At 37.4% G+C, this 26,834-nt stretch overlaps 2 protein-coding genes across 4 annotated transcripts in view; one reads left to right on the top strand and one right to left on the bottom strand.

Annotated features, from left to right (window-relative positions):
- oca2 (oculocutaneous albinism II) overlaps positions 1 to 1,772 on the top strand; it is a 59,160-nt gene extending 57,388 nt beyond the window's left edge. For all 3 annotated transcript variants that reach the window (XM_017423384.3, XM_025007515.2, XM_025007516.2), the window contains exon 24: positions 1,071 to 1,772. In XM_017423384.3, coding sequence (XP_017278873.1) covers positions 1,071 to 1,158 — 88 coding nt within the window. In that variant the 3' untranslated portion in view covers positions 1,159 to 1,772. The remainder of the gene's footprint in view (positions 1 to 1,070) is intronic.
- A 16,261-nt stretch (positions 1,773 to 18,033) lies between these two features.
- The window catches only part of LOC108240175 (gamma-aminobutyric acid type A receptor subunit gamma3), a 52,422-nt gene continuing 43,621 nt past the window's right edge, over positions 18,034 to 26,834 (bottom strand). The window contains exons 6-9 of the mRNA XM_037974045.1: positions 26,421 to 26,558; positions 24,430 to 24,582; positions 21,593 to 21,792; positions 18,034 to 19,826 (exon numbers count right to left, since the gene is read on the bottom strand). Of these exons, the coding sequence (XP_037829973.1) occupies positions 19,548 to 19,826; positions 21,593 to 21,792; positions 24,430 to 24,582; positions 26,421 to 26,558 (770 nt within the window). The 3' untranslated portion in view covers positions 18,034 to 19,547. The remainder of the gene's footprint in view (positions 19,827 to 21,592; positions 21,793 to 24,429; positions 24,583 to 26,420; positions 26,559 to 26,834) is intronic.

Raw genomic sequence — 26,834 nt, 5'->3', positions numbered from 1 at the left:
GGAGTGGTCTGCAAGAGAAGGAGAGCTAGGTGAGTCTCGGGTACAGGTCTTGATCCACACGGCAACAAGGAAGTGGTTATAATGTCTCTTTGTTCGCTTACAGATCCAGAGGGTGAATGCAGCGCCGATGAGAGGAGGAGAAAATTCCAGGTGTTCCAAGAGTGACGAATTAGATCCAGCAAGGTAAGTAGGAGCGTGGTTCCAGGTAAGTGATCCTTAATATCCGTAATCGTGGCGTGGCAAGAAAAACCTAGGACACAGGCAACAACAAAGAACATGGTTAACACTAGGAGCTAGAGTTCAGGTTAGACGCTGAGGCGGAGAATCCAACCCAGTAGCTTCGATGCTCCAGCGAAGATCTGATCACCGTCTGCTGCTTAAATCCTGGCTGGTCTCATCAGTGGTATGAGGAACACCTGCGGAACAATAATTAGTGGCGCCGCCCAGAGGGCGGAACCAAAACCCAGATCCTCACATAGAGGCTGAAAATTGCAAATGAAATCAGTCTCAACTATTGACTGTTCTGTTTATTCTGTCAATCTTCATCAGAACACAACACCTATAACATGCCCAAGCAAGCTGGAATTTGATAAAGTACCAATATTTAAGCTTATATAAGTGATTTTATAATTTACTGTAAATTGAATTTCCAGAAACATTGACTTTAATTGGAGTCATTCTTACCAGGCCTGTAGCTTTTCATAAACTCATTTATGTATGGGTTATTTAATCACTTCTTTCTGGACACATTCCTCAGTTACATCAAATTTTTCAAAATGTCAATATTACTACCATGTTACCCATAATGCAGTTTTCTTAAAGGGAAAGCCTACCTTGACCATAGACTGTATAGTGTGTCTAGACCTCTGATCAGAACCTGGAAGTTGAAGCTGGAACAAGACCAGTCATAAGTTGATTAAGAAAGATCTTATATCTCACCAAAGCCACTTCCTCTCACACTTTGTACCTGAAGATAGAATTAAGATGAGCACTTTTGCAACATTTTGCTCAAATAATCAAGTCACCCATTTTGTTTAACAATTAATTAGCCATTTGCTGTCTTCTCACAGGTTGGGATTCCCCATGATGGTGATGACATGCATGATTGCCACATGTTACCTGCTGGCCACCCACATCGGATTGGGGTGGAATGTGTAATACACAGCGCTCTGTGTTCATGTGACCACTGTTAATGTAGCACAAGACTGATTGATCAGATTATAAACAGTACAAGAAGCACTGTACCCACATCTATCTTTTAAAAGGATGGGAAAATATCTTTGTGAAGTGTGGGCCATCAGGGATCAGATTTATAGGCGCTTTGAACAAAATCTTTATTCTGAAAAGGGTTGCTTTTTTTGACTCAAAATGAATACACTTCATAATTGTGTATATGGTGCTATGGCTTCATTGGGATTAACAAACATATGACAATATTTGAAAAGACACACCCAGTGAAAGGGATTTTATAACAACTTATGTCTATTTCTCTGATGGATTCCTAAATCAAAAAAGCAAAATAAGTATAGATGATTCAGGAAAACAGTTGCAGTTTTTACAGCACTGTAAGCAATCACTGATTGAGATGAGTTAAATTTACTGTAGTAATAGTGATTATAAAATATTTGCTGTACACTGAACAGATACAATTCTTTTAATTTGTCAAGGCAAAGTGTTTTCTGTATTTACTGTACAGGTCAACCACCTGAACACCATCTATGTTTGATAAATAAACCTTTCAGACACAGATCAACATGAACAATAAAGTATGTCATGTCTCTGGATTTGATTTAACTCTGTGTGATAATTTCTAGGAAGGGATTCGTGATTGGCTTCATTATCAACTCCCGAAAACTAACATAAGTGACAAAACACTCATCTGACATTCTGGCAGAATTATTAACATTCTTCTGACTTAAATTTCAAAATGAAAATACTTATCAAAGTAGTCAAATTGGCCAAATAATTGCAGGTGTAAAACCTTAAACTTAGATCCTAATTCTGAACATCCTGTTCAAAAGATTCTCATGTTTTAGATAAAGTTATAATCTACGTCTTTCCATAAAGGTTAATTCTCGCCTCCAGAGTGTTATTCTTGTTAAATCATTGTGATGCAAACTATTTAAATTAGGTTAAGATAAGAGTATATATTACAAGTTATTACTTGAAGCCAAAATTCTGAATGTTTCTCAAATTCTCAGTAGTAATTATATTTTGTTGTGTTGATTTATTGTTTGTTTGTTGATTTTGTTTTGGATAAATTTTATATTTACACACAATCTTAAAAAAAGCAAATTTTGTCTATTTGATAGTAATGGGTATGATGAAAGCTCCCTGGAATGAACAGATTTAGCCCTCAGCTCTTGTGATCTGACACATAAAATGGGTGAATAAATAAAATCTATCTATCGTGAAGGGTAGGCAAACCATCTCAGCCTTAGAGGAACTAAAAGGTTCCTTTTGCCAAAAATCTTAAGTGAACCACAAATTCACAACAAAACGGTGCCAGTTTACTGGTCAGACTGTTTCCTCACAATAACACATACCACTTCTGTCATAGTGGCCTGAATAGTTTGCACATTAGGAAAACAAAGCAGGCTGAACTAATGGTCAACAACTTGTGGTTACACAGCGTCAGAGTTTTATGGTCCAAACAGAAATAATGGTGTTCTGATTGCCAGCGTTTGTGAGCCATTCAAGGATGATGTTCATTCATTGTATTTTTTTGTCACAAATAGATGGTGGTTCTCCCACAACTCTCACAACTTAATCTTTCTTTATTTAAAGTTTAGTCAACTTGTGGTTTAACGCACCAAGATTTATAAATGCTCAGATATTTAGTATATTTTTGCTAATCAAACATTATCACTTTTCCATTCTGTCTGCTTTATACTATGCAAATTCAAGGTCAGGAAAAAGAATTTAAATTTCACTTCATAGATTTTCTTCTTTATCTAAGCTCATCCGCACTTTCATCAATTTCCAACTACTTATCTAAGTCAAGCAGGGATACTTAGACATCCCAGCAACACTTTCCTGCTCCTCCTGTATGATCCCAAGGAGTTCCCAGGCCATATTGGATAAATAATTTCTCTCATCAGGTTCTGGGCCTGACCTGAGGTCTCATCCCAAAAGGCGATACCCAAAATACTTCCAAGTGCAGGTGAAGGCCTCCTAATCAGACGCCTGACCCACCTCAGTTAACACCGTTTAATACAGAAGAGCAGGTTACCTATAACAAACTTCCTTTTTTTTGTACTAGATCCAGATTTTAAACTCAGCTGACTGGGAACAACCAACATCTTTTGCAACATTCTTTGATGCTTTACCTACTTGAAGACTTTTTATAAACCTCTTCTTTGTTTCAGCTGACACCTCTGGTGTTGGAGCCATGATCCATGTCAAGGTGCTTCATTCAGCAGCTCTTCAAGGTGTGAGACTCTTTTTTTTTTAACTAAAGACTAATTAGCAGATTTAATCTGATGCAGGTGTTTGTTTTAGAGCTGCAAATTACAAATTGCATTTTTCCTCTACTTGATCTAAAAAAGCAAATGACTGACTACAACAAATACATTTCTTTCTTTTAAAATTATTTTTAATGCAAGGAGGTTGGAATTTTGAAAAATTATAGTTTTCTGTGATTTAAAAAAAATTGTATACAAAATTAAACAATTGAAAGAACTTCCTCCAACAATGGTGGTTTCATAATATTTTCTAGGGATTGTAGTTCGAGCAGGGTGGCATGACACAGCAGTGGTTAGAGCTGCTGCCCCCTAGCAAGAAGGTCGCAGGATTTTGTCCCAGCCTGGGCCTTTCTGTGTGGAATATGCATATTTTCTCCGTGGGTTTACTCTGGGTACTCCAGTTTCCTCAAACACAGACCAAAAACCTGGTTAATTGGTAACTCTAAAATGCCCCTTTAGGGTTTGTTCTCTTTGTCTCTATGTGTCTCTGTAATGGACTTGCGATGTGTCCAGGGTGGACCCTGCCTCTCACATAGTGACTGCTGGAGATAAGCACCAGCTCCTCGTGACAGGAGAAGCAGATAAAAAAAATGGATGGATGGATGTAGTTCAAACATCTGATTAGGATGCCTTCTGGTAGGATGTTTCCTACTGAGAGGAGGCACGGGAGCAGACCCAGAACTTTCTTAATAGTCTTCTGTGGCCTGGGAACATCTTGGGATTCCTAGGGAGATGGAGGTCTTGATTTCCCTCTTTGACCTGTTACCTCTGCAACCTGATCATGGATAATTGGAACAAAATTGATTAATAGACATAATTTGCTGTGACTGATTATTGTTACAGTGCTACTTTATGATAATAAAAATGGAAATGTGACACAAACAATTAATTTTAAATAAATCAGTGATGACTACATCACAAAAGCACATAATTCCACATGTCAGGTTTTAGATAATCAATTATCAGTCACAAATGTAGGAACCTTGTTAGGGAAATCTGACCACACACAGCTGTTTACCACTGAACAGGTTGTGTTTTGACACTTATGTCCATTGCATGAACCAATTAATGAGTGGTTCAATGAAAAAAATCATTTAATTTTCTCTAAGAAGTTTTCTCTATCCACAGCTAATGCTCCTATTCATCAAGAAAGGATTAAATGTGTCTTGCCTTCTGTAATTAAGAAGTGCAGCTAGGAAGCTTAGGAGGATTTACTTTAAAGAGTTTTTTTTAAGTTTGATTCTACACAAAGTAATGCAGTAAAGAGCCAAATAAACATTTTTTGTCTTTGATCAGACCTAGTGTTGACTTCACACAAGTGCTTTCAATAAAGTTAGCACAGCAAGTAAAACTGCAAAAAGCTCCTTAAAACAGAATATGGGTGAAATGATAGATTGTATTTGTTGTATTTAGATTAACATTCACTGAAAAAAACATGACCAAAATAGCCACCTACTTTAGAAGAGATTATATGGGAAAATAAATGAACACGTTCAGCAGTGCATGTATATCAGTGCATTTCCAGCTATTCTTAGAAAGCACAGCTCTCCTGGAAGTCACAAGGTGCTGAACAAGCTCCGGTGTGATTCATGATGCTGCGATCAGGACTGTGGATGTAAGAGTTTTTGTTCTTTGCAATTCCTCAGAAAGTTTTTATTTCTATAAAGCTGAGTGAAACTCTGTGGCCTGTCCTCGGTGCACGATCTAAATATGATGTCAATTACTAACACAACAGACACAAAAGTGAACTTCAGGTCTTAATAGATGAAGTCAGAGGAAGGCCTTAAAACTTCATGAACAGATTGTCAGTATATGTTGAGGATGGCCTTTGAAAATCAATTAGTGACTTTTTTAAAACTTTATTAGAAATTGCTTTGGAATTATTTCAATTGTAATGGACACAAGACGAGAGAGAATAAAAAAAAGTAGAGTAGAAGTAGAGGAGAGAAAGACAAAATAAGCATAGAGATCCTTGAAATCTGCCTTGAGACCTGCGAAAATAGAAAACAAAACAGAATCCACAAGAACAAACAGCATATGCAGTATATAAAAACAATTATAAATTCAATGGAAAGTACACAGTACAAAGTAATACAACAAGGTATTTAGTAACAACCACAGCCCAACTGAGAGTGTATCTGACAGACACCTGAATCTAGATACCTGTATGTCTATAAGGTTTCTCCTTAAGAATATTTGGTAGTAAGTGTGAGGGCCCACAGATCCACACCCAGGACATTCGGACGGCACAACGAACATCGGAGCCACAGACACCCAGCGGCCCCCCAAGCACGGAGCCCAAGTAGTGGCATATTTTTTGTGATTTTTCAGTAACTATTGCATCCTCTCATTTTTTCTTTATAAGTTCATCCATCCATCCATTTTCGTTACCAGTTTCTCCTTTCTGGGTCGCAGGAAGCTGGTACCTATCTCCTGCAGTCACTGTGCGAAAGGCGGGGGACACCCTGGACAGGTCGCAAGACCATCACAGAGACACATAGAGACAAATGAGGCAAACAACAATTGACACTCTCACTCACACCTAGGGACGATATAGAGTCACCAATAAACCTAACATGCATGGTTTTAGTTTGTGTTTGAAGAATACCCAGAGAAAACTCATGCTTACACAGACAGAAAATATAAACTCCACACAGAAAGGCCAAGAGGCGAACCTGCAACCTTCTTGCTGTGAGGCGACAGTTTTAACTACTGCACCACCATGACACTCTTATTAAATTCAAATATATGCCCTTGGTGTCCATCCTGGTCCATGGGGTGTTTGCTGTGCGCCCCTGGGATCTGTCTGCAGCGGGGCTGAGGGCGCCTTACCTGGGAGATAACTTTGGGTTGTATTCGTTAACCTCTGAATCTGAAGCACTATCTTCAGCACTGTTCTATAAATGTATGATTTTGTATTTTGATCGTAAAACCAGAGACAACTGGTATAAATGGGCTAACAGGGATAACTCCTCCATACCATTTCCAATAAAGAGAAGTGAATCACTGCCAAGCAATATTTAAACAACTTGTTTAACATTTTGGTAAAGTGGAGAACAATATCAGCTTTCAAAAAAATTAAAATCTAGTTACATGCTTAATATACCTAATTTAAAGGCAAGTAAACATTACTTGTCTGTTAGTGAATTCAGGCCTCAGTGAGCACAATATGTGCTAAGTGTATTGCATCAGGTGGCAGATACATTAGCCCCTCTTATGGTTATCAGTGTGTGAGTGAAACTATAAAAATGTGTGAATGGGCAATAAAATTCAACGAGAATAAAACTCCCATTTTACTTTAACTTTACTGTTTTTATGTTTCGACGATGCAGAATGAAGTCCATTTGACCCTTGGCTGCTTTGAAAACAGACAACTGCAGGTGTCCAACAGCATTATGTCAAAAAAGGTTCAAATGTGACTAAATTACAATTGTGGTTTCATTTATTAGCACCCTAAAAACAGAATTGAGCATATCTGACAGGGCTAACGTTATTATAGAATTAGGCTTGTGAAATGACAGGAAATTGCAAAGCTGCAGCCTTTTTTAGTTTCTTTAATTCATTCTCCATTATTAGCTTGAAAGATAAGATGACAGACCTAACTTTAATAGTATTGCACATTGATTTACATGACATAATCACAGATTATTCAAAGTTTCATTTTATTTCAGGATGACGAGAGTAAAAAAAACTGCTCAGTTATGACTGTGGTCTGTGAAAACAGTGTCTATGTGATGAATGCAATGAAACCCTTCAAAACAGAAAGAGTCTTCAGGTTCTTCAGAGGACTGCCAGGAGCAGTGACTGAGCACAGCATGAAGCTGAGTACTACGGAGGGTCAAGACACTGCAGGTAATCTTTCCATCCAAATGTTAAAGCTGCTGCTTCAATGGATTATTTAGTTTAACCAAGCAGGAAGATGCAATCAGACATATCACATGAGGAATCTTTGGCCTAGAGCCAAAAACTACGATCTATGAAGCAGGAGACTTCACCAAGAAACTTACTGAAGTTATTTGTGATAATTATCTGTCACTGCCATTCATACAAGAACCATTAAAGGCCTTTTATATTCATTTAAAGCAACTGACAACATGTTTCAGAGTAAATGCTGCAGTGTCTCTTTGTGGTTGGACTGCAGTTGTGATCACTGCTGATCAGAACTCACTTGCTTTGTACTGCTCTGCCCCCTAATAACAGGACATTTGCATATCTATGACAGAAATGTATTAAACTCTTGATGGCTTATTGTTTATAGACATGAACAAAATGATGGGAAATACGACTGCATGGATTTGACTTAATTGGATTTCTTATCTTTGCATTGTGTGTTTGATGAAAGAGACAAAGGGTGTGAGTGTTGAGTCACGAGTCATACAGGGTTTAACTTTCTGCAACTGTTTTGGTCACATTTTGTGGTCAGGAATCATTCAGTCAATCTCATGTTAGTTTATCTACAGGTAGGACATAAATAGAAAACTAGACAGTAAAGTTGTTTTTATGTGTTCATGCTAAGCCGATGTAATTGTATTTCCGAAAGGAAATTGTAATGTTCTTTACAACTAACAAATCATATGGTATGTTAAACAAAGTATGATTTTCAGTTCCAGATAGGGTTTTAAAGTAGTTCCTGCAAAATGCAATGGTTAACTTAAGTCTTATGGTAGTTGATAAGAGAAATACAAATTTGATTGATCATCAAGTACATTCACATTTACTTTCCTTGTCAAACTACCAACTGCAGGTATTTTGATGCCTGGAGAAGCTTAAATGACAATTAGAGTAACAGTGCATGTTGTTTCCATAGCTTTAAACAGCCTCGCACAGGCAAAGAGATATTGCACCTACAAAAGGTGTTATATGTCAAACTAAGTCAGAAGGGTACTTTATCATTTGTCCTTGTGGACAGAGCATTAAAAACTTGCATTGCTGAACATATAAGTGTTAGGAAGATAAATCATCCAGTCACATGAACTGTTATGAAATGAATGAATCCAATTCTTCTCTTACGCCTCCTTCACTGGATGAAGACCTGCTATGCTCTTGATGACTTACATGACCTTTTAGAACGTGGGTGGATTGCAGCAAATTTGGAAAACCTTCAGTGTGAAAGTAGCCATGATGCATGTTCACTCTCAGTACACAGCAAAAAGGATTTTCACTGCTCTTTTCACCTACCAACATAGTTGAAAGCCCCACTACACTCTGTCAGCAGCATGTTCCTACAAGTGTACTTCCATATACAATTGCATCACACCCTGGGCCCCAGGCTGGCATAACTTTCTCAAACCACATCAGGGTGCAGCTACACTTTGGAAGTTCATGCTATGCCGTTATGATGCCATCACCATAGGCATCACGTCTTCTCTTAGTTGTTTCATTGAACTTGACACAATCTGTAGAATTTCCTATATGTACATAAGCAGTAGGTTTCTAGGCCTCCAGTGTCAGTTTCCGCCTTGCCGTGGAGGAGAAAATACCATCACCAGCATCGAGGGATGCAGGTGAAGAAGTTTTCTGTGCAGAGCCCTTCACCAGGTCCATTGTTCTTCTTTTCTCATCCACTGGTGTGAGCATGGTGCGATCCTATGCTGTATCAAATGCGAAGGTGGGGCTCAATACACACAGCAGCCTTGTTACTAAGAGCACTGAAGTTACTTGAAGCTAGTCTGGCATGGACATGGAGGCATTGTAGCCTAGGCATGAGGCCAGCATGGCAAGTCCTGCTTCAAACTCTTTAAAAGCAAGCCACTTTGGTGCGTGCGACCCCCCATGCTCCATTTAAGATCCCGGTACGTTGCAGTCACAATAATAAATTATCACAACCTACTGTGAAAGTGTTGTGGATGCTCAGAGCACACTGTGTTATTAATATGAGCAAGAAGAGCTCACCAAAACCCTGCAAGACTATAAAACCATTACATAATTAAAGCTGTTTACCATTTATTTTAAACTACCCCTTCTTATGGCACAAAATTCTGATTTTGGTAAGCAATTAAAGAAATTATTTTTGAAACAGTAACTCCTGATGGTTTGCAGTTTTCTCTTGTCTCTAATTTTTATGCTAAACTCATCTATTCCTGGCACTCCAGTTTCATAGTTAATGCATGGACACAAAAACTGTATTAATTTTCTCATTTAACTCTGGAAAAAAAAAAAGATTCTGACCTAAATGTCACATTGCGGCATTAAGATTCAAGAGATGTTGGCAGTATTTTTTTTCTCAGAAAGAAATTGAGGGCAAGACACCAAACAGAAAATGAGTGACTGGAGAAGCAGGGAAGAAGAACGGACAATATTGATCAATGTGAAGCCATTAAAAAAACAGGAAAACAACAACTACATTCTTTCTATGAACTCAATGTAGTTCTACTTTTTAGCTGTAAATCTGAAAAATGGAACAGATTATTTGATTCCTCTGCTGTATTCAACTATAAAAATCAGAAGGGTGTGGGTATTACAGCTTTGTAAGCACAAAAAAATGTTACTAAAATGTTTACAAGAGTTTCAGTGATCAGGTATTTTATTGGACTTGAATATGTCTTACAAAACCTTTTAGTTCCTTTTTGTTGAAGGAGGGAGACTAACTGTTGTGCCTGATTGAGATGCTATAGCACTTTCTGTTCACATTGAGAGAAAGACTTTAAATCAATCCACAGTATTTTACTCATGTGTGAATGTGGTCTCGGACATTAATACTTTCACAACATAGTTCATTAAGATGATCACGGCATCTTGGTGAATTTGATCAGTTTGTTTCCCTCTTTGTTGTTATCTGGGTATCTTCGTCTTTTAAGGTGTCAGAGGAGGATTTATTTGCGCATTTACAAAGTTTACACCTTGACATTTGACTTTGGAGGCCTTTGCTCTTACTCCACCTGTATTTTTTTCAATCTGACGATGATACCTTTAGGTGGCTTTAAGGTGTTAATATACAAAATGAGATCTAGTATCACAGCAGACAGACAAGAGCTATTGAGATCGGGTAAATTGTGGAGAACTCGGCAAAATTACAATTATAAAGGTACTTACTTTTTTAAAAAAAGATGTAATACCTCCATTAAACAATCTATGGTCTGCTAAAACATACATGGCTTACATGAACAGAAATGGGTAGAGGTCGAGGGTGTAAATCCCATCTCATTATTGGGGGGGACAATAAACAAGAAAATTTCTTAAGAGCAATTTTGGGGCGCAGGGGGGTCGGCAAAGTTACAGTGAAATGTAATGGAAACAGTATTTAATTGTTATTTTTACGAAGGCTGCCAGAGACCTGGCAGACAGTAATTTTCTTATGAATTAAGACATTTATTAAAAATTTTACAAACAAAATAACATTCTGGAAGCTGTGTATAAAGAGATATAACTAATTAACCTGGAAGTAGGTGGGTTTCATCACTTAAGCTTAATACTCAAAGAACCAAGGCTTTTCTAGAAAAATATTCACATTTTGTTTTGTTATTTTAAAAGGCTGTACGTTTAAGTTGTTAGATAAAGGCAGCTTCTTTCTTTTCTCTATCTACCGTCAGCTGCCCTGCTCTGTCTCTCCTCTCCTTCAGCTCCTGTACACGTTGCGAGTCAGGCACTTGCAAAGCTCAGCCCCCCCCCATGTTTCAAACTCTTAGGGAGCTAAATATGGTTGAGATATTTGCCAACTTGCTTCAACTAAAATGCTGGAATCTGATAAACTGCTGTGTTACACCACGTAAATCAAAATTAGCTATTAAGATAGCCACAATATACCAAGTAAATAAAAAATAGCTTCATAGCTAGTTTATCATGACTTAACCGAAGTAATGAGAACAAAAAACTAGAGTCTGATTCGCTTTGCTAATATGTTTCATCCTCCTCAGAAGTAGGAGCAAATAAAATGTCTCACACCTATTTTTTAAGTAGTTACTTACTGGAAGTTAGTACTGTGTGCAGCAGTGAGTGACACACAGTTCGCTTCCCACCTCAAGCGGCTCAGCCAGAGCCTGTGTCCGTTACCAGCGCTGCTGTTATTCCTCCTACATATTGGACTAAACCATTTGCCAACAGGGAAGGTAGGAGGGGAAGGCAAAAATTCCTTTTTTTTCTTGGATTAATGGCGGATTTCTCTCTTTTTTGCCATTTTATATTTATGTTGTTTAAATACAGTTTCCTTCAATGAATTATTGGGGGGGACAAATCTACACTTCCCCAAGATTAGGGGGGTCTGTGTTTTGCTCAGTGCAGCAACATGAGCAGTGTATATAATCTGTTTAATAATGCCTGAAAGCAATAACAGTAAATGCAGATTTAAACCTACTCTTAACTATTGCACATACTGTAAACGTTTTGACTTTTACCTCCTACATTTTACCTACAAATTATTCAGCTTTTGGTCATTAAATACATAACAGTTTAGGTTAACTGACCATTTATTACAGCAAACAATCATTTTGAGCCACGTTGATGACCTCTGTAATTATAAAATATGGTGCTGAGACCTGCAGAGAAAAAGGTAAATGCAGTTTTTTCAATATTTATGGGTGTTTTCAAAGCCAAAGCCAATTGTGTTCCTTTTCTGTTCTTCTAGAAAGGCTTTATTGGATTTCAGACATGTACAATTGAATTGAAAGGCAGGCGCTGGAACACTTTGTTTCAATTTAAGGCAGAATACAAAACATGTTTCTCACCTTTGATATTTCCTTTCACAACAGGACTGCATTGGTTTGATGAAAAGCACCTATAAGAACTGGCCGTCCCTGCTTTTTCTGTCACAGGATGTAAACATTCTAAAAAACTAAAAACATCTACAAAAGTTTAAATGTAAACTTGTAAATGATAGCCTAAATGAGGTTTATCCAAAAAAAACTTTATTCCATATTTTCTTGTTCTCAGTAGGGATATTCCAGATATAAAAAGTAACATAAAAACAGCAGGATTATTGGATATGACTTGTAGAAGCTGAAACAAAAAGAACAATATGAAAAACTCCATCTCACTGCTGAGGAGTACAATCACAACTTGACCGAATATAAGATCTTGACCGTGTGTCACAATGGAGCCACAAATATGGAAACAACAAGCAAGAACAAGTTTGTGTATTGTACACAGAAAGGTACATAAAAGACAAATGTAGAAAAATTTGAAAGACAAGGATTTAGTTTCATCCCTAGATAATCGTGTTTGACTGTCTTGATTTCTAAATAATATAGCACCCTTTATTAATTGTGATTTTGAAAAAACAAACTCATTTTTAAAAATTTCTTAGTTGAAAAAAATACAGGGACTGATTCAGAAATGACTATGATATTCTTCAGATAACTGAGCTTGTTTTTTCCAAACTAAAATTATAATAATTATTTTTTTAATCTCATTTTCTCAAGATGAAGGAGCAGGTTTTCTTGAGATAACTGCTTGAATATGTTTATTTATTTTAGTTTAAGCCAGACACTCAGTGGGCTGTGACTTTTTTACATTTATGTTCAAAATAATATGGACAGACGATTGAGGTTGTGTGAAATTTAAAACACTTATGAACCTTTAGACAAATTTTGGAAACTCACTTGCAAATGCCATTGTCAATCACAGCCCAGTGAAATACAAGCTTTAGAAATGGTAGTTTTCTTGCGGTAGCTACAAATTATTTCAGTTGTCTCATTATTTTTAAAAAAAAACGTTTTTAACAACATTTTGTATTATTGATGTAACAAAGCTTATTTCCTTGAGTTAACAAGATAAAACTAGCTTGTTGAACTGGTAACTCGTGATCACAAGAAAATCACATCAAAAATAATCATAGCAGGTTTGCTCATTTTGGGCTTTGATCTAAACTCCCTTTTAAGAGCAAACTAAACGCTTGTTCTTTAACAAAAGTTGTACACAGTATCAGAGTTACTCATTTGTAGCAAGATTTGTGCTACAAATGAAAAAACAATGAATGAATAGGTAAATGGTACCATCCACTTTCAAACACGTCTAGGCTACTTACATTTATTTCCCCATAGTTTCCATACAAACACCACCTCACAGCACTGCATCTAATACATGGAAAAAAAAATTCCCTTGAACACAACAAGTCCCTCTGGGATGATTTTAGCTTGACAGTAAACTGAAGAAAAATGTCTTTGGCTTTTTATTCCAACAATAAGTACTGAATGTGGCTTCGATAGAGTGCAATGTTTGCACTTGGTTTATTGTACTTCAAGTAACCAAAACGACACTAATACTTTGAAGATTCTGTCAATTTAAGCAACAAAACACTCAGAATCACAAGAATCTACATCTTTTGTTTGCAGGAGGTTTGCAAAGCACATTGGTTACAGACGGTTTGGTGTCCTGTCTGTCACTGGCTCAGTCTCACAGACGACCCTGATCTGCATAAGTCCTGGCCATCCTTGGCTCACAGATGACACGGCGCCCAGAGCGGATTCATCTGCTTCAGCCCGAAGCAAATACTGGCCTGGGATCAAATCCCAGCTTGAATCACACTCTTTGCTTTCCCATTGTCTGGAAAGTTAAAACTGAAATGTGTGCTGTGTCCATTTGGAGAAACAGTTTGGAAAACAAACAGCAAATATGATGAGACGGTGGAAATTAGGCTTTTGAAAACAACCGAAGCACACAAAGTGGTCGGGATGGCTAAAAACACATCCTGCAAAACTGCCAGTTCATCCAACTTTTTTTTATTTTGGGCAGTAAAATCTTAACTTGCTCATCATAGCATATATTTGATCTTTTAAAGAAATATTGTTTTGTGCCACAACCCTATATGAGTGCATTCCTGTCACTTTTGATGACCATAAAGTCTTCTAAAAACAATTTTCCACATTTTCTGCTGCTGCTCCAGCTGGCCAGTCTTCCTGTTTTCATCTAATGAGCAGTTTTACGTGGAGTGTCTCTGATATAACATGATATTCACTTCAGTCGATGTTCTACTAGTTCTGTCTTGATTTAAACAGGACATGCACCGGAAGTCTTTTCTGCTGACTCTGATGTTTGATTCTTGTAAAGCTTTGACATTTTGATTTTAGACAATTCTGATTCATCTTGATGTCCTGTTACAGATTAAACAGTAATGTTGCTGCAGTATATTGGTTAAGGAGATGACCTCCGTCATATATCACGCGGGCCATGTCACAGACTTAGACAGCATAGATGAATAATCTAGTCTCCTTCCTCTCTCCTCAATTTCATTTTTATTTTGTATGCTTTCTATCATTCAGTCAGCTGTTTCATGCAAACAAAACAGCCTGAAAACAATAATATGCAAAGAAGTGTGCGCATCCTTTCCATTATTTTGATGGCATATCTGTGTCTTAGCTTCATGTGTTATTGTCGCTGTGGTAACAATTGTCTAGTAAAGTTAACGATTCAACTGGGCTTGAAATTAACACTATTGAAATGGTTCTTATCCATCTTTGGTATATTTTTGTGCCACCCACAGTATGCTTTCTTGGGTAATATGAGTTGTGGTGGCAATGTCAAACTTCCACTTTCACTTGAATGTAACGAAATCACCAGTGTTTGTGTTTCTAAACAAAGTTGTGGGGAATAATAATCTAAAAGTGGCCTATTTCAACTCACAGTTCATGAAACCATCATCCCATATAATGGCAACAACCTTTGCTCATGCTGACATATGTGTGTGTTTTTTAAAATCACTGTTTTACCCTCACATACTGCAAGAGTCAATACCAAGTAAAGCACCTTAAAGAATACCTTACTTAAATGTCCTTCAACCTGTAAGCAGAAAGGTGTCAGAACACTTCACCATCTGGACTGCCCAAAAAAACAAACCCTGATCCACAAGGACTCAACTAACACGAGTCATAAATTCGCCTTAAAAGGAGAGGTTTACATTCACATGGTGGCCAAGACAATGCCTCAAACAGCAGACTGCACAAAGAATTTATCAGATGTCAAAGGAACAAAACTGTCAAGACTGCAGCGATTGAAAATATGTGAAGATCACACTGATTTTAAGGAAATTTAAACGTAATATCCCACCTTTTTTATTGTTGAGAATTGAAGCCAAGAAATCTGATTTTCGGAAGCTGCCATATTACTTTTTTGGAATTAGAGCCAGGATGAAAAAAGCGGGAACAAACTAATTACAGCTAAACATATTAGAAAAATGAATAAGTACGGTAAGAACTATGCAAATAAACAAGAGTCAGCACCTGAAGAAGAATTCTGATGCCCTCTTTGTTTATGTGAAGGTGGACTTAAGACTTATACTGGAACCAGCCTACAAAGTAATGCTGGTCCTGCTACTGCTTCAACTTCTGAGTGGATCTTTAGATTTCTTTAATGGTCAATGGATGATCAGGCACAGTCCCTAAATCTGTTTTTATTTTTATTCACCATAAAATGTGTTTGCAGGCACAGTAACACAGCCCTTTACATCAGTTCTACCAGCATAGTGTGTTCCTGACCATTCGATCTCATTCTGCCACATTGAGAAGGCAGTATAGGCCTAAGTTCTGGTTACTTACTCTAAAATCCAATAGTTGTTGTTATACAAAGCATACCATTCATCTTATTTGTTTCTTATTTGTTTACATTTCACGGAATAAGTTATTTCCACACACAACGTTTTGTTGTTCAGACTTGCTTTGGCAAAAACAAGCAATGACAGCAATGACACGATACACGTGTGAACCTTTTGGCACATGACAAGACAGATAGAAAAAAAAGAACTGAAAGAAAAGAGAAAAGCACATAAGTTTGCTGCCCAGTGGAAAAGAGCAACCTTAGTTGAAGTGAGGTTTTTACCGCCCTGAGGTTCTGTCTTTCTGCTGTTCTTCACAGCTGACTGGGTGACATGAAGACAATTAAAGGGTTACTAAAATCTAATAAGAACACGGGCAAATTAAATGATGATACAAAGAGGCTAAATTAAAACAATCTTTCTGTCTGTTACAGATCTTCAGGGTAATGGTCAATTGTCTGTGGCGTGCAAACAAATCAGCTGCTAAACAATGATTAGTGTGCCTAATACATTGCATTTTGCCTATGGTGATGTACAAATAACATTCATTAGATTCGATTTAGACATTAGTTAAACAGCTGGAAAAAATGAACATCATTATCCGTCTCTTCACTATCGGGAGAGTTAGGAGTCTTGGCTGTTCTGCGATGAGAACACATGGCATGAACACATGAAATATGTAGAAAAATATGTTTTGAATCACCTTTGCTCTTTTGGTGTTGCATCTTAAAAGCATTTGGTAATGCAACTGATAAATAAAACAACATTGCGACATTTACAACTTATTGATGAGGTGGCATTTCCAACTTTAAAGCCTAAACATCTCAGCAATAATGGTTAGGTGCACTTCACACTGGATTCTAACTCCGCTACCTGATAAAAACCTCATGGCCCTTGCAAGGTCTAGGCGAGATCTTCAGGCACATATAAGGAATGCAGTGGGTGCCCTATTCCTTTTGATAAGCCCACAATGAGCATGCCAAAAGCTTTCTTAGCAAAGTTGTTGTAGTCTATCATTGTGTAGTGTCAGTGTATCAATGGCAGAGTATCCATGACTCAAGGTTTGCATACATCAGCACAGGTTGGTAGTTTAGAATCTGAAGCAGGAATGGCCTCTTGCTTAGACAATGACTGTGATTGTGACAATCTCATGAAAACAACCAAATGACAGGATATGTTAGGAAAAATACTATATGGCGAGTCCTAAAAGTGAGGTTTTCAAAATTGGCTGTGACCCAGCCATGTTCTAAAAGGTTGAGGAGGTTGTGGACTGTGTAGTAGGGGTGTCATCCAGTGTGAAAATAAAATATACATCTTCACTCCGGTCATTGGTCCTTATAGGTCAATCAATTAGGATTTTTCAATGCCTGATTTGGATGTCAATCTTTAGAAATCAGAGCAACAACAGTTACAAGGTAAATTTTTTGTTTGTTTTTGGTCAATAACTAACAGTTTAACATTTATCAGTCCCTCCAGGATTTCGCAGGCATTTCTTGCGATTGTTGCGGGCTAAAATGGCTGATTTCGTGGGGCATTTTCCTAAAAGTTGCGATTTTTTTTTACTAAAATCAATAAAAAAACATAACTTTTAATATATAAACCAAAAATACTTACTAGTTTTGTAAGATAATTACCAACAAACATTGACATTATCAAAAGGTGCTTTATTTGAGAACTTTGATAGCTTATAAACTGACATTCATGACCATTTCTGGATTGTCCCTTGTCTGCAGCTCTCCTCACATGTTTTGCAGACACAAAGTGTTTGTCGATGCGTTTATGTTTGATGATTACACTGCAAGACGAGCAAAACAGCTTCCCACCACTCTCCTGCAGCTGGGGAGGAAACTGGTTTGCGACCGCAGTGAAGTTAGTTTTAAGTTGGACGTTGGATATTCGCGCTCCGCGGAGTTAGCGGCGTCTAGCTCACAGCTGACCCGAAACAGGAGCGTTAATGCCGGCCAGCCGTTCTCTGCTGGCCCCTTCTCTCACGCGCGGTGGTTCACTTAGGGACGGCTAAGTCAGCCGTGAGCTAGACACTGCTAACTCCGCGGAGCGCAAATATCCAACATCTAACTTCAAACTAACTTCACTGCGGTGTTTTGCTGAAATCTTTGTGGGCAAATGTGAAGCATTTGCGCACATTTACGCTTCGGTCACTGCTCCTGCATGCTCCCGGTATTCTGATGTTAACAGGATGTGACGTCACATCTCTTCTTCGTGAGTTATTTGGGGTTATTTTGGTTAAAGTTGCGGTGTTTTGGGCAAAGTTGCACAAAGTTGCGATTTCGCGGGGTTTGCTTGATTTTTGCGGAATTAGTTGCAATCCTAACATCGCAAAATCCTGGAGGGTCTGATTTATACACATTACAACAGTGACTGAAAGACTTTCGGCCGATGCTTAGAGTAGGGTGGATAATACTCAATATTAGAGATAGTAAGGGGCTCAGAATATTCAAAGCACCCTGAATTCGTTGTGGAATAATGTTTTGTTGTTGTTGACATGCTTGTTGACTAATACAGTTCCAAACCAAACAAAAAACACCCTTGCCATAAAAAACACATTTTCTCAGAAAGTCAATTGACACACCAGTAAAATGTAACAACACTGTTCTGCCAACCCATAAGCCAGCTCACTTTATATGCTGAGGCATGAGCATATAAATGATGCTGATTACTTTTTAAAATAACAGCAAAAATCAGTCAAACAAACAGGATGAGGAAAGGATCAATTGGTTTATCTATATTAGATTGTGGTGTGATTTTCTTTTTTCTAGAGTTGGATAAAACACCCTTTTGTGTTTTTTAACAAGCATTTTTACTCTAAACACATATACAAAGTCGTTGTTCTTTGCCACACTGTCTTTTGTACCAAAGACAGCTAATCTATAAAGTTTGGACCCTCTGTGAACCTATCAAACAGCTGACATCACACACTAAAATGCAAAACAAGTATGCCAATACTTAAATTAATATCTCAGCCTAAACATTATTTTAATCATTTTCTCCCCTGGAAATGTGTTTATTTCCAACACCACACAGGTCATTAACAGTATTTCAAGAAGAATGAAGAAAAGTGTTAAATGTCTGAAAGTAATAAGAATGTGACAACTCTTTATGTGTTTGCACCAACAAATGGTCGTTTTACAAATGTAGCTAAAAGTTCTGAATTAGAACAGCCATAATCAGTCAGCCAGGCTCATTTTTTTATATGTATACATATATATATATACATCTGTATGTATATATAAATAATTTTCCCTGATAGTTGTTGCAGACACCCCTCCATAGGAAGGCACTATGAACAGTTTAAATGTCCTTGGATTTTCACCAGCTGGATTTGACTTAGGGCCAAATAATAAACTATCTTTGTGTCTGACAAGTAGCACAACTCTTTGTTTTCAAGTCCTCGGCACCCAGTTCTTTCTGACCTCACACATCCATGCACAGCATAGGAGGGAAATCACTGTTGTCTTCTGGACGATGTTTCTTAGTTCAAGTACCAGCGTCAGTTACCACAAGAGAGAGAGTTTATTTGACGTTGAAGTACCTTTAGGCTGTCTGAAATCCATTGTTTTACTGTACCACCATACTGTTAAAAACAAAAATGTCTGTTTGGTGTACTAAAGGTAGAGATAGCCTACCCAGTAGACAATGTTAAACAACAGGAAGGAAGTAGGAAAAAAGACACGGGAGTACGCATCCAGTTCCAGTAAATCTATGTGGACACGTCCTTTTCTCCATGCACCTTCTTTACACTCCTCAAAGCAGCAAAAAAAGCTTTTGCAGTCTTTTCCTTCCAGACACTCGTAGACCCAAGCGTCTTCAAAGTCCTGCCAGTACATCGAGTTGTTTAAAGCGATGACAGTGTGCGGAGGAGGTCTCACATCCAGGACATAGTTCTGGGCACAAATAAAAAACAACAACACACTATTATGCAGCACAGAAGCTAAAAATTGTTAAACCAACCATGTCAGGCTGTTTTATAGTACAAAACGTTGACTGTAACTCATCTTTAACATATTTCAATAAATGATCCTGTTTTATTTGGGGAAACTATTTCAGAAAATTTTAGTTGCAAAACTAAACATTTTGGATTTAATTATCAACTGCTGAAGGACATACAGTACTGTCCACATGTCCTTACGCAGCTGCTGTCTTTCCTGCCTCCTTTGTTTTTTTACATGCAGTTATGGTTGTCATCAACCTGGGTTTTTACAATCCTTCTGGACTGATGCTTCTGCATTTGTCTGTATCTGTTTCCTGTCCTCTCAAACCCCAGCCGGTGAGATGGCAGATCATCCTGGGCTTGGTTCTACTGGAGGTTTTTCACTGTTAAAAGGGAGTCGTTTCTTTCCACTGTCACCTCTGTGCTGCTCAGGATGGGAATTCAACGAAGTGAAGATTCAATGCAATCAGCTGACTTCCTTAGATAAAAAACTTTTACTATTTTACATTTTACAATGTACTGCATATGAATGTATGACATCATAATATAAACTGAATTGACTGTAATTAGATTTGAATCTGGGTTGAATTTGAATTGAGTTTATGATTTGAACTTGTTTTTTACATAGTGCCCTGATATGACTTTTGATGTGAAATGGCAGTTTATAAATAACTTGAATTGTCATGATATGTGTTTTCTGTGTTTGTTATTACATTGACTTTTTTCCACCTAATTATTTACTCTGATGTTCATTTTCTGTAGTTTATTTGTGTTCCATTTGTTTCCAGAGCCTCCCTGTTTCCAACCATTCCTCAGCACTTTTCCTCAGTCAGCTTCTGCTTCTCAGTTCTGCCCTGCCCACTTACACCTGCTACCTGTTATCATCAAGCCAGCTGCCTCAAATCACCTCACCAGCCCCTGCCTATTCAGCCTCTTTAACTTCTCTTATCTGCAGTCTGTTTGTGGTTCCAAATCCTGTTCAGTTTTCCTCCACTCCACTTTTCTGCCACGCTAACCTTTTGTTTTAAATAACATTATTGAAGCGTTTCTTTTTGACTCATTGTGAAAATCTGCATTCTTGGGTTCATCTTTAACTTCAAAACATGATATGAATTGAACTGAAATGATGTTCAGAGTTTGGGATATCTTTTGTTATAAATTTACACACACCACTTTTCAGTTTTATATGTTTTAGAGGTGACCCCCGGAGATAGGTAACCCCACAACAGGAAAAGAAAAAGCAGGTATAGAAAATGAATTGATGGATATTTTAGAGTTAATTAAAACATTTTATTCCATTTAACTACATTAATTAGTTGAGTATTTCTTTTTAGATCTTTTACTTATAAAAAAAAGTGAAAATCCTTTGAATTACAAATTTTAGGAAACAAAATGCAACTCATTGTATTTTTGACATTAGACCTTTTAGAAAATTGCTAATCACAGCTTTACTTGAATAATTTGAGCACAATCTTATGTATTGTTCAGTCAGGCTACTTGCACAATGCACTACCTAACTCAGAACCACATACGCTGCTTAAACAAAAATTGTTTAAGAAACTCTCATGGAAAAGTTCCTCCTTAAATTTACAACAGTAATACTTTACAAAAAGGCATCCCATCAATTCACCTTTTGTAATTTTTCTTTGAGCTCCTATTAACAGCAGAAAGAGCATTTGCTGATGAAACAAAAACCTAACACACTCAAAACTAACTTACCAGTCTTTTAGGTACCATGCAGCTGGGTCTTTGAACACTGTATGAGTAGTAATTTAGAGTTGCATACTCCATCAGGGCAGCAAAGACAAACAGGAAGCAAACAGTGACAAAAAGGTCCATGGCGGTGACATAAGACACTCTGGGTAATGATGTCCTGGCAACAGTACTGAGCGTGGTCATAGTCAGAACTGTAGTTATACCTGAAAGAGCAGAAGAATTTTTAAACTCACAGCAGGCACTGCTCACACATAATGATGAACATTAACTCTGTTCTGAGTTCACTTAAAGCTTAGGTTACAGTGAATGTAAGTAACGTGAAACATTCAAGAAGGACTTCTTACTACTTTAGCAAGAGTGCATGACGAAATTACAAGGAAAAAACACAAAATACATAAACTCATCATTGCTTAAACCAATTCAACAGAGGATCATAAGGATGAGACCTAAAGAAGCTTGTTGGATGCAGTTAGACGTTTACCTCACAAGCCTTTCTGTTCATTTGAAACACTAGATGAGTCTGATTTATAAAAAATAAATAAAAAGGCTAAATTCTCTCTCTAAACAGAGATCCCAAATAAAATCATGACAACGTAGCTGTTTAAAACACACTAAGCAATATAAATAAACTAAACAATATAAAAACTAATATCATAGTAACTTATATCAGTTATGCCCTAAGACCCATTAGAATTGTGTGGTGTGTATTTTTCTGTAGACACTGTATTTCTCTGGGTATTTCCTCTGTTTTCTGTAGATGTTCTTTTTTGTGCTGTTTTCTGGAGTGTGTTTTATGTCTGCAACCTTTGAGCAGTGGTTCTAAAGACTGTTCAGAAAATTCAGTTCATGCAAGAAACATTTAATGTCAATTTCTAGTTTCCCATCTAAATTCACCCTCCCACCCTCTGTTTTTGGGCTAATATTTCAAATTATTTAACAATACACATTACTACATGCTTTTTTATTTGTGTCCCAGAACATAAAAGCTATAAAAAGTCTTACTTTTTTGATTGTTTGATTGTAAAGCACCATTAATGACATTGCAAACAATATAAAGTGTTCCTGCTGCACAACTCGAAGCTAGAAATGATGAAGACCAAACTGAGATACCACGAACACAAAAGCAGAAATAAAATGCTGGGAAAACAAATTCATTAATGTTTAGGTGAAAAGGGTGGGGCTTAAGAACCCTGGAACCTGGAAATAGTTGATGCTTACTGTTACCTGTTTTTTTGTGTTTGTTTTTGTAAATATTCAGCATCTCATTGATAGAACAACATAAATGATTTCATTTTCTTCACCTGTTCAAGCTGGCCACATCTATTTTAGGTGGACAACTCACACTTTTCCCTACCCTCTGCCCTGCCTCTGTGATGACCTTTACCTCTCTTCAGCTGAAGTTGTGGTACACAATCAGAGGTTTTATTCAAAACAATGCAGTGAACAGCTGGTAAAACTCAGAAGTATTTGTCTTCACAGACATCCTCAGGTGAATAAAACTGTGTCACGCTGCAGTGCCCTGAACTTTCAGTAAATATTCATGAAGGAACATGTGTATAAAAAAGATTAGGCAAGTAAAGTATGTGACAACTGTTGAGTATCTCTCAGATTTTAAGTTGAGATTGAAAATTTGTACCTCTTGGCTGACTCAACCAATCATAAACATACTGCATCTTAGGCCTCTTTCACATTGAATGACAACCCTGCTATGACATAAAACATCAGCCAGAACATGGATGGTCTTTGCAGGGTCTTGAAGAAGTCTTCAGGTGTTTATTTAAAAAGCATTAGGCTCCCATGCACAAAACCTTCATAGATAGGTCCTAGTGGTTTGTCATTTATCATTGTGTCATTGTGGTTTCAGCATACAGGGTCCATCTTAGAGCAGGGGCATCCAAAACATGGGGCCTGCAGTTACCATTGTGGGTTGGTCAATAAGATTTTAAAGCAGGTCTGGTCATTCTAACCTCATGCCTAGGCTACAAATGTAGAGGTCATGGAAACAGCCTACTGTAGTGTACATGGTATATATGTGGTAGTAGGGTTGTGATACCATGGCATGACGTAGAATGTAGCATGTAGCAGTTGTTGCCTTTAGGTTTTCCAAATTTGCTGTGATCCAGCCACGTTTTAACAAGTTATGTAGACTTTAGAAAGTGCAGCAGGGTAGTGTGAAGGGGGGCTTTATTTTGTGCTTTGGCTGAACCTGTCTGATGTCTTTTCTATCAGTCTGCATTCATTCATTGGCTTAATTTCTCTTTCTGATTTAAGTACAATAGATCAATAGATTTACAATAGATCCAAGTGCAAAGCTTACAGGTTGAAGGCACAAGTTTACTTTCTACCTTTGTATGAATGACGACTAAACAAAGTGGTTACCAGCACAGAAACAGGGCAGCACGTGACACTGATATGAGTGGTGGCTGATGGAGAATGGCACCTTTTTATCCCTCAAAACAACTGAGTGAAAACTTTAATCAACAAAGTATTTAATCCTATAAAAAAGTAAAGTTGTTTGTCTGGGCAAACATAATTTCAAATAACTATATGAATGATTTTATAATTGAAAACACAGAAAAAAGCAGATTCAGTTACCTTTACAAACTTCACTGGACTGCACAGAAACAGAGAGCACACACAAAAAAGCATAACAAAACACAAGGAGCAGAATGAATGATTCAGGTGGCAAATAAAATTCCACTCAGTGTTGGTAAACTTAGATTAAGACAAAGCAAATTCAGAGCAAAACAAAACAAAAATGTGCAAATTAAAATGTCTAAAATTTAATAAAATTATAAATAAAGTATCAACATTTCCAGTTCTATTGAAACTCTCAGTACCTAAAGCTGTTCTGGCTGGAGTGGCATCCTTTTTGATCCAGAAAGACACCCAGGAGAGAACCACGGTGAGTATACAGGGGATGTAGGTCTGGATGGTAAAGTAGCCCATTCTTCTGCTCAGGTCAAAGTAAACTGTCATCACCACGTAGTCACCTGTGGGTGTAACAAAACAATATCAAAATTTACAAAAAATACATAACTGATCACTTTAAAACACAACTTAGTAAAACAGTTTGGTAAAAGAAAACAGAACGATGTAGGAACAACAAACTGTTCATGATTAATGTATAAATGCATAATGTTTGAATATAGTTTTAGAGTAAATAATGAGCTGAATTTATCCTTTCCACTTCAGTAATAATGTGGGTACATTCATGCTCAAATTCCCTAACATTGGGCAGCACATCCTTTTTGCTCCTTTTTTTACACATTATTTGCTTTTGCTATTTGCTGCATTCCAGTATCCCATCCATCCATCCATCCATCCATCCATCCATCCATCCATCCATCCATCCATCCATCCATCCATCCATCCATCCATCCATCCATCCATCCATCCATCCATCCATCCATACATCCATCCATCCATACAGCCATCCATTTTCTGCTGCTTATCTGTGGTTGAGTCATGGAGGAAACAGTTTTAGAAGGGAAACCCAGACATCTTTTTCTCAGCAACTCACCAGGTCCTCCTGGATCCCAAGGCATACCCAGGCCAGAGAGGATACATGGTCTCTCCAGGGTCATATTCATAAAGAAAATTATGATATTTATATTCTGGCAAAAACACATCCATTTAGGTGAGCAGGTGTGAGTAATTTTTTGTTTCACCAGATCCCAGTTGTTCTCTAAATATAGCCATTTGTCATAAACACAGCAGGTATAAAAGTGACAGCTAGAACAAGAAAAGGTTTGAACACCAGGTTTGAACAACTGAAGTATGGAGAAGCCCCTTAAAACTGCATGGACATCTTCTCACTGTATAAAGAAGGATACATGTTCAGGATGGCATTCCTAAATCATCAGGTGACATTTAGAGCATCATGAATCATCATGGCATCCTCTTATTTTCACTTTATTTAAATTAAATAAAGAATATGACTTGTGATAAACAATCTAACATAAAAAACTGAAATATGAATAAAGCATGAATCCCTTATTTTAACAAGAACTTTCCAGAAAAGAAGAGACTAAATTATGTGGTGGGAGTGCAAGTCAGTCAAGACCTGTGGACATTTAAGGGGCCGTCCACATGGGAACATTTGTGTTGTCAATACGCAAATGTTTTTTTAAAATTATTTCAGCTTTGTGTTCACACAAAAATGGCATTTCTGAAGCCTCAAAACATAATGTTTTAAAAACAGGTTCCAGAGTGAAAAAGAAATCTTGAAACACCACCTTTGTGTTTTCATGTAGACACCCAAAACACAACTTTCTAAAAATGATGATATTGTAGCCCAGCCTCTAATCTAACCTGGGACACGAGGGTGTCCCCTTCTTCTGTTGTGTTGACATTTTTTTTATACCAGTGTGTATGCTTTCTGTGCATTTACAATGCTGTTTTTGGTGTATTTTCATTGCAGCGTTACAGCGTTTGGGTTGTGTTCATTGTTTCCATGGGGATGAAGACATTATTTAAACAGTGAAGTGTTTACGAAGTTACTTTCAAAAACAACAAAGACTTATTTGGAAAAACTATGCTTTTGTGTGGACAAAGCCTTCATCTGATCATTTTTTTTGGGGGGACATATTTGTTCTGTTTCAGTTTTTATTTACATAGGCTTTAAATTTATTGACATCTAAGTCCCCCACCCCCGCCAAAAACAATGTCAATGTTGGCAGTTTGGTTGATAAATGTCAACACTTCTGAAAAATTGCAAATGATTTGATTACAAAACACTATTTATATACTAACACTCAATATGAACACATTTTCAGTTTGTTTGCAACAAGTTTTACAAATGTTGAATGGAGTATTTTTTCTTCTTTACCTGCTGTAGTCTTTATTATGTCTGTAGTGTTTCTCAGGCCCATAAAATCAAACTGGTACAGACGCCAGGACTTTTGGTCAGCCGCCTCCACAGAGTTCCTCCTCCACTTATAAATCATCTCATCTTGTGGATATCCATCTGGAATTACACAGAGTATGTGTGTTTGTGACCCTTGGCGGTGCATGACACATTCTAATGATGGATAACCTGTGAAAACAGACCTAGGGCCACCATGAGCAACATTTGTCTTGTGCTGGAGGCTGACTAATGAAAAGACAGTCAGGAATGAAGACAGACGAAGAAGAAAAGTAGATTAAATGAAAGCTTTGGTTCAATAATGTTGTGAATCAGTCTTGATGTGGGGCCTAACCTTCACACAATACAAACAGAGCCTTGGAGTGTTGTTTTTGTTCT

This window comes from Kryptolebias marmoratus, linkage group LG24, assembly GCF_001649575.2.
Source record: "Kryptolebias marmoratus isolate JLee-2015 linkage group LG24, ASM164957v2, whole genome shotgun sequence".
Classification (NCBI taxonomy): domain Eukaryota; kingdom Metazoa; phylum Chordata; class Actinopteri; order Cyprinodontiformes; family Rivulidae; genus Kryptolebias; species Kryptolebias marmoratus.
This window is presented reverse-complemented; position numbering and strand designations above follow the sequence as displayed.